The 8701-nt window shown below is 46.4% G+C and overlaps 1 protein-coding gene and 1 non-coding gene across 3 annotated transcripts in view; one reads left to right on the top strand and one right to left on the bottom strand.

The window, feature by feature from the left end:
* The first annotated feature begins 308 nt into the window (after positions 1-308).
* The window catches only part of Nup154 (nuclear pore complex protein Nup154), a 265616-nt gene continuing 257223 nt past the window's right edge, over positions 309-8701 (top strand). For both annotated transcript variants that reach the window (XM_065425126.2, XM_065425125.2), the window contains exon 1: positions 309-721. In XM_065425126.2, coding sequence (XP_065281198.2) covers positions 449-721 — 273 coding nt within the window. In that variant the 5' untranslated portion in view covers positions 309-448. The remainder of the gene's footprint in view (positions 722-8701) is intronic.
* Positions 6111-6185, bottom strand: TRNAS-GGA (transfer RNA serine (anticodon GGA)). The gene has a single exon. It is a non-coding gene; the product is annotated as a tRNA-Ser (tRNA).

Genomic DNA, 8701 nt, shown 5'->3' with positions numbered 1-8701 from the left:
TAGACTACCCATATGCTACCTGGCCGACAGGCCGCTTTTTCTCTACTTTTTCTCTATGGGCGAGGCGGAGAGATACGGAACTAAAAAAGTATCTATAAACGTTGGGTGCACGGCACACTAGCCAGTATATTCTAGGCATTCTAGGCACTATAACTCTACCGTAACGCATAAAAAAAAAGGCGAAATACATAGAGCTATGGTGAAATAGGATTATGATGATGATGATCATGAAGGCAGCACAGTGAGTTCGCAACACTGGCTTAGTGGCGCTGGCCACCACCCTGTTTCGAAAAGGATGCGCATAATATCCGTCCACGCAAATATCCAGCGAAAAGCGCGCCCGCCGCCGTTGTGCATGTGCGCTCATGGTGTGCCGGCGTTTGGAATCATTGTGGACTACCGTCATCGTGGTGCCCATGTAAAACCCAAGCTTTGTTCGCGAAAGTAGATGGCCCCGTTATTGTCTTCTCCCCCCGCGGCCGAGGCGGCGGCTGTTGCGCAGGCTCTGGAGAGTACGGTGAAGCTCGTTGAGCACGCCCTGCAATCGGACAGCTCATACCCGCTACTCGTAGACCAGTTCGCTGCTTACGGACCTCTGCCGAGTTGCAGCGGTCTGCAGGATCTCGACTACCCGGCAGATCCCTACTGTGTCGCAGCACCGGCGCCTGGTGCTTCATCGCTGCTGCGAAGGGTGCCGTTGCCCGCTGAACTGGTCGAGCAGGTCAGTCAAGTGCGCCTATGGTTACTGCTGGGTCATAGCGCGGTGGTTGTCGTAGTCTTAGTGCAGCTAGAGCAGCGCGCGGTTGTTAATCCGTGGCTCACTGCATCACTTACTCAGTGTGCTGCTGCACTTGATTTGCGGTAGGGAACCTCTGGTGGTGCTTGCCGAGGGATCTGTCGCAGCGGACGTTTCAAGAGGACGCTACCTTCGGCAGTGTTTTTAAGCCAGCTACGTCTGTATTACAACTGCACTAAAATTTATTCTTACTTTACACTCGTTGACTATTACCCAGACATGTTTCTCGCCCTCCCCCCTGTAATGGAATGCGTCCAGGCTCTTTAATTAAGGTACAAATGAACGAAATGAAAGATCCTGACTGGTTGCACCTTTGCAAACTTTCATTTCCCCCACGGCCTGACAGATGACTTGCACCGGCGGCGCGAGTTACTTATGCGACGCCAGCTAGGTTGTTCAGATGCGTAATGTGCCATTTGGGATATGGTATGCGATGAGAAAAATCGCCCTGGAGCTCCTGCTATTCCAGTCAGAAACTTGCCGAATAGACCCCAGCACTGCGCCTCTTCAGTTATTCGTCCCTGGAAGTCTCGGATTGGCATAGATGCTGCACACGCAACGCTCATTAGAGAGTTTTAGAATTGGGGGCGCAAGGCTCTGGGGCCCCAAGCCGCGTTGCGTCGGTTGCTGTTGGGTCTAGGTGAGCAGCAGAGTTTGAGGATTGGGTCGAACGCAGACAGCGTTGGGTTGAGCGCTCGGGGCGCCGCAGTGTGGAAAATAGAAAGGTGCTTGAAAGAAAAAAAAATGAACCTCTTTTCTTACACGTGAAAACAAACAGAATGCATTTTTGAGCAAAAAGAACAAACAATAAAATGTAAGAAACTGGGTTAGTACCGGTTAGCATTGCGAATTAAGTGTTCGATTTTAAGCCAAGCAAAGCCAATCGAAGCAAAGTACTCTTAGTTGGTGTTTTCTTGTGACGCGCTGCGAAAAAACTGCGAGTTCACCCATGTGAAATGACGAAAATCAGTCGAAGTAAATAACGTATGCTCTGCGACCATCTGCTGTACGCCATCGCTGTCACCCACGAGGGCGGCCCAAGACGGCTTGGGGGCCCACGCTAGTTTTCAATTCTTGGGTCTTGGGTTAACGCGAACGCAAGAACGCAAGACTGGCTTGGGTTCTGCGCATGCGCACTTGTGGCGCGCAATTCTCTTGGGTCCCCAAGCCGCTTGGGCCCCCAATTCTAAAACTCTCTATTGACTGAAAGCACCGTCTTGGGTAGTCCGGGACTGTCGCGGGACGGATAATCAAAGAGGCCCACTGAGGGTAACTCAGGGAAAAGTAGTGTACCACGAGGTCGCGAGATCGAATCCCGGCCACGGCGGCCGCATTTCCATGAGGGCGAAATGCGAAAACCCCCGTGTACTTTGATTTAGGTGCATGTTAAAGAACCCCAGGTGGTCAAAATTTCCGGAGTCCTCCACTACGGCGTGCCTCATAATCAGAAAGTGGTTTTGGCACGTAAAACCCCATAATTTAATTTATAAGTGGTGTGCAGACACAAACAATAAATGGACAAGTTTCTGCCTGTCCGCCTCTTTGCGCCATAGTCAGAATGCAAGAACAGCTAGTCGAACAGTCAACATTCTTTGTGGGCAATTGGTTTTTCATCTGCCGTCTGTTTTGTTTTTGCTATCATATCGAGCAAGTATTGTTCATGGAGCTGTGCTGTGGAGGTTGACACAATGTCCCACTATGCAACAAGATGTTCACACAAGATACTCAGAGATCATCATTATCATGTTTGCAATGATGATGACCTTGAATGAATTGCTCTTAAAAATTGGACAGTGACAAGTGCCATCACACGCCAGTGTGCCATTTAAGTTTGTATGCAATGATGTGTTGTAGTGGACCAGTTGGTTCTGTGACGTGATGCGACAGTGTGCTGTGAAGTAAAACTTTCAACATGGACACAAAGAACTAAGACATTCCACACATGTGAAGAGGAACAACAAGAAGCACAGACTAACAACTGTTTAATGGCAGTTGCAGACCCCTGTGAATGTTGCTGGAGAATGCTGTGCCTTAAAACAAAAAGACAATTCAGTTGGGAGAGATGTATATACTTTTTTTCTATCATCATCAGTAAATAGTTGTTAGTCTGTACCTTATGAGTGTCTAATGTCTTAGTTCTTTACATCTGTTTTGAAAGTATTGCTTGGCAGCATAGTGTTCCTTTGTATGCAACTTTGACGTCATTAAAAGTGGTTTAATTTCCACTGTAATAAGAGCATGATTGTTTGTTCATTTATTTATACTGTCAGTCCAAGAATGGACCATTACAGGAGTGGATAGAAATAAAACAGATACAAAATACCAGTACATGTACAACGAAGAAGGAGACAAGTGAGTGTCTGTATATGTGCATCCCTTTTCTAATGGCTATGCATCAACAACTAGACCAACAAGAATTTCTCATAACACATATCTTTGTGCTTCCTTCAAGGACCCCATTCCACGTCTCCCTGTACCTCTTCATTTCTAGTTTTTCCATGCACATTCAATGCTAATCTACATATGCTTTCTGGTTTATTTCCAGCCATGACTGTATTTGTAACTTCAAAATGCATTATTGCACTTCTGAACTTCCCAGCTACATGGGCACCACCATGCAGATTTTCTCCGAAGCCCATGATGAGGCCCAGGTGGTTTCCCCAGTGTTTTGGTGCATTTTGGAAGAGAAACAAACGTGTCTTAAAACGACAGAAAGCTGAACTAGTTGGTAAGGACTCATTATGCAAAAAAGAGGTGAGGCGTGCAGACAGGACGCAAGAGTAGAGAAGTGGACAACACGAACGTTGACCATCAACTGAAGGGAGCACAGGGGCGAAAAAAGAAATAAGACACAAAACTCATCTGCGCAAGCTCAGGAATGGTAACACCACGTGTCAGTCAGGTACACGTGCCAGTCTACATGAGAGATAACTGTTAAGGCACTTAATCTCTTTCTTATGTAAAGTAATCGAAGGCTGACTCACACATGCACTTCCACCATTATAGATATGCCAGGCTGCTACCATAAGACGCGTATCTTCATTCTTATGCCTGACAATATCGCGCATTCATCTAACTCGGGCGTGCACTTACAATCTTGGCAATGTAGGGAAAGACACGTGGTGGTACCATTCCTGAGCTTGCGCAGATGAGTTTTGTGTCTTTTTTCTTTTTTCTCCCCTGTGCACCCTCCAGTTGATAGTCGGTGTTCGTGTTGTCCACTTCTCTACTCTTTTGTCCTGTCTGCACGCCTCACCTTTTTTTTGCATAATAAACAGACGTGAATGGTCAAGAAGCATTGAAAAGTACAGTGTGCCACAATGCGAAAATCATACAACGACGGGAAAAAGAATCCTGCACCATATTCTTGAGGATAATACACGAGAGAAGGTGCTGGGGATTTTAAAGCTGCAGGTACTTTTAAGTTCCTGTGTGTTGCTTAGGGTGTGGGTTCAATTGCTGGCTGTAGCAGTGGTATTCTGATGGAGTGCAAGAATGCCTGTGGGCTTGGTTGTGCATTACGAGGTCGATCTAGTAAGATGTCTCTTGTAGCAAACGTGTCGCTTTGTGATATGTGATGCTACACTTAGACTGTAAAGCTGCCGACGGGCAAAATGTGAGTGATAAAAAGAGCACAGCACTTTCTTAGGGGCCACCTTGGCTAGTCTTTCTGAGTGTTGGCCCATGTTCAGTGTTTTCATTTCCACTTTTTGCAAGTTAATCGTGAGATACTTAAAAATGTGTTGAAACCCCTGTGAATGTCGCTGAAGAATGTTGTGCCTTCAGAGAAAGAGGCATTTTAGCTGTGAAAGCTTTATAAACAAATGTTGCACTTTTTCAAGATTGCCCTATAGATGTGTGCTTACTGGCACATCTGATCGTCTCGCACAAATCTTTTTACGTGGCACTACTAAACTGCTTTGTTGTAATTTTGACTTTCTTAACCAGCATTGCACAAACTGAAGCAGTTTGTTATTGTGAAGGATTACAGCATTTATTTTATGTAGCTGCATGGCTGTAAGCTACTTTAATAGCGTGCTTCTCTAATTTATGCCTGAGGGATGTCAAGCTTACTATTTAATGGCTGGCTGTCTTACACATTTCAGAAGTATTAGAGAAAGCAACAAAAAGTGATGTACTGATGCTTACAGCACCAGTTCCACTACAACTTCAATACTAATGCTGTGATAGGAGCTAGTTGGTGGAGCATCATGGCTTGATCTGCACCCAGACAGTATGATGTTACAGCTGCTTTATTTTCTTGATGAATGAATTAAGTTTATGTATTCTCATGACATGCATGGAAAAGGACCAGAATAAGAATCTGCACAACATGGCTTCAAAGTGTTCGAGGCCTGACAACAGGCATGGCGAACGACAGCACACCACGAGTGCACTAGCATGCTCACAATAAAGCAAGAGAGAATCTTCCCTCTACCCATCACATCAAAATTAAGTTGCAATCAGTATTTATATACAGACAAAAGCAAACTTAGGCAGATAGCTTACACAGCAAAGGAAACAGTTAACTATTTTCAAGCTAAATGTTAGTATTGTTTCAAACATCACTTGGTGCATGTACAATGTATGCGCTACAAGTGATGTTTGAAACAATGGAATACCAACTAGCTCGTACCCGAACCCTGCATTAGTATTGTCACAGAAAAGAACTAAACTACCAAAAATATTACTGCTAGTACGAAAGGTGCTTTCGGGGCAATGTAACAGTATAACTTTGCTTTTGAATATTCAGTGTTTTAGAGACAGTTCCAATGTATTTGGGACAATTCATAATGCAAAGAAGGGGTAAGGTGTGGAGACATGGACACTAGAGAAGTGGACAACACGAACACCACTTCTCTTGTCTGTGTCTGCACGCCTTACCCCTTTGCATTATGAATCCTTGCCAACTAGCCCAGCTTTTTGTCGTTCTTGGGACAATTCCATTAGAAAGTGTGGCTTAATGCAGGAAATCTACAAAAAAGCAGCCATTTCCAAAGATGGGAAAACCTGACATGACGCATTGTAAAACTGTAAGAACACACACTTAACTTGTCGTTTTTCTTCTTGAACATGTGCAGCATTCAATAATTAAAGTTCTTGTTTCGGTTAGAGCTGTGGATAGTTCATATATGCAGTATGGCAAGTGTTGCGTGCTTCATAATCTCCGACGTAGTGGTTCTGCGGAAACCCGCAAGGTGGAGAGAAGTAATGAATAAAGGGAAAATCAGACATCCGCCCGTTCATAGCAATTGCTACAAAAGAAACCCATACCGGTTCCTCGAAAGAAAAGCTTCATAGTTGAAGAAAAATTCGTCCTGGTCCGGGATTCGAACCCGGGACCACCGCCTTTCCGGGGCAGCTGCTCTACCATCTGAGCTAACCAGGCGGCTAGCAGATGGCAGGGCGGTCGAATGTGTCGACAACACGAAGCAATGGCAAGTGTTTGACGTAGTAGTTCTGCGGAAACCCGCAAGGTGGAGAGAAGTAATGAATAAAAAGAAAATCAGACATCCACCCGTTCGTAGCAATTGCTACAAAGGAAACCCATACTGGTTCCTCGAAAGAAAAGCTTCATAGTTGAAGAAAAATTCGTCCTGGTTCGGGACTCGAACCCGGGACCACCGCCTTTCCGGAGCAGCTGCTGAACCATCTGAGCTAACCAGGTGGCTAGCAGATGGCAGGGCGAAGTCGAATGTGTTGACAACACGAAGCAATGGCAAGTGTTTGACGTAGTAGTTCTGCGGAAACCCGCAAGGTGGAGAGAAGTAATGAATAAAGGGAAAAGGAAATCTCTGTTCCATAAAAAAGACAATAGTCGCAACGAAGCATGCCACACAGTGGAATGCTGGATTTCCAGTGAGCTTTTTTTTTTAATAACTATTGACACAAAGACGTGGGGCTCCCACACCACAGGACGGCATGCGCAAAGGTCGGCGCCACGAAAGGCGATGAAGTGCGTAAGCTGCACGCTCTTGTTCTGGCCCGCCATTAAAGAGAAGCGTCTATTTTGCAAGACTCCGTCTCCAATCCACGTGACATTTTTCTGGTGGAGGTGCGGGGTACATGCTACCACTCCGAGATCGAACACCGTCTACAAGCCCAGTACGAAGTTCGGTCGAGCTGACTCCTGTGCACGTATGGACAAGCCGCCGACTTCAAGGACTGCCGTCTGAGCACGAGCCTCTACCAAATCAAGTCAGAAGGATGAGTACATCGGTTCCATCTTCTTCCTCGATCGCACCGACCGAGGTCGTACTTAACCAGCCACGAATCCCCACATCTTTCTTTGGGGACACCTTTGAAGATGTTGAGGACTGGCTCGATCACTTTGAGCATGTCGCAGAATTCAACGGCTGCACTCCAGGGCCCAAGTTACGCAACGCCTACTTTGCCCTCGAGGACTTTGCGCGGACATGGTTTGAGAACTGTGAGGCAGCCCTATCAACACGGGACGAATTCCGACGGCAGCTAATCAGCACATGCGCCAGCCTCAATCGCAAGGAGCGAGCTGAATCTGCAATTCAGGCGAGAGTGCAGTGGCCGAAGGGAAGCGTCGCAATGTTTGTGGAAGATATGTGCTGACTTTTCCGACGCGCGGATCCGTCCATGCCGGAAGAAAAGAAGCTCGGGAACTTGATGCGTGGCGTCAAACAAAAGTTATTCGGTGGACTAATACCCCTGACACACGGGCACTCTAAAGTCCTTTAGGTAAGGGGACATCTAGCGGAAAGGCGTTCAAGTGCACTGACACACGACAAAGGAGTATCTCCTTTACGGCAAAGTTCTTTTTTGGGATAGGAGATCGCGCATCTACTTTTCGAGTGGAAAAGGAGTTACTCTCACACACAGCGTGCACAACTCGTAAATAGAAGGAAACCTGCCACACAACTATGGTGCCCATAGGTATTTTTTTTCCTTTGCGAAAATGTTTTAGTTGTTATCGGTGATACAATTTGTCGAATAGTGAAGATTTCCTCTAGCTATACTCTCAAACGCTCGTATAACGTCGCTAGTGCCGCCATGTTGAATTCCGGCAGTGTCGTCGTCGTTTGCTGCGCGCATGTGGTGTGTTCACGTCGCGAGATGGAGACTGCACAATCAGCGCCCGCAGGAAATACCCAGAAGAAACCACAGTTGTTGGAATAACATATTGAATAAAACGCGTTACGCCTGCGCGCACAAAGGAAGGGACGACAAAGACGTGAAAAAGGACGACAGAAACGTGGGCATCACCAGAATGAACAGCACGCACAGCAAAACACTGGCTGCACATAGTTGCTGGACCAAGTTAAATGGCTGCTAACAACGCGAAAACACGAATAAAATAAACGACTATAAGCATTATTAGCCATCAACAATGAAAAAAATATATTTTTAGGTTCTACAGTAGCTAAGTGTAATTAAATACGCAGCTTTTTAAGAATGTTTTCTCTCTTGTGGCTTTAACAGCCAGCGCTATTTTTCTTGCGGCGTTCATCTGAGGCACTACCTAAAGAAGTTCAGTGCCGTGCCGTGTGTCGTCAGCGCAACTCCTTTCTGCAAAGGGTCCTTCAGAGTAGCAAAAGGGGTCTACTGGAAAGGACTTTAGTTTTGCCCGTGTGTCGGGGGTATAATACGCAATCCACCAAAGACCGTTGCTGAGTTTCTCGCGGAAGCCGTATCCATGGAAAAGGCACTGCAGCAGTGAACAAGGCAGTACAACAGGGACGGGTCGACCCTATCGCGTGACTCTCTCGCTATATCCCTGGACAGTACTGATGCCTTGCAGGAGCTCATTAGGCTTATCGTTCGAGAAGAGCTCCAAAAGCTTCAGGTGGCTCCAGCATCGGTACAGTTACACGCTCTGGCTGAGGTCGTCTGGGAGGAAATCAGGCAGGCAGTCCAAGTCCCAAAGCGAAGCGA

This window comes from Dermacentor albipictus, chromosome 8 (assembly GCF_038994185.2).
Source record: "Dermacentor albipictus isolate Rhodes 1998 colony chromosome 8, USDA_Dalb.pri_finalv2, whole genome shotgun sequence".
In the NCBI taxonomy this organism is placed as follows: Eukaryota; Metazoa; Arthropoda; class Arachnida; order Ixodida; family Ixodidae; genus Dermacentor; species Dermacentor albipictus.
This window is presented reverse-complemented; position numbering and strand designations above follow the sequence as displayed.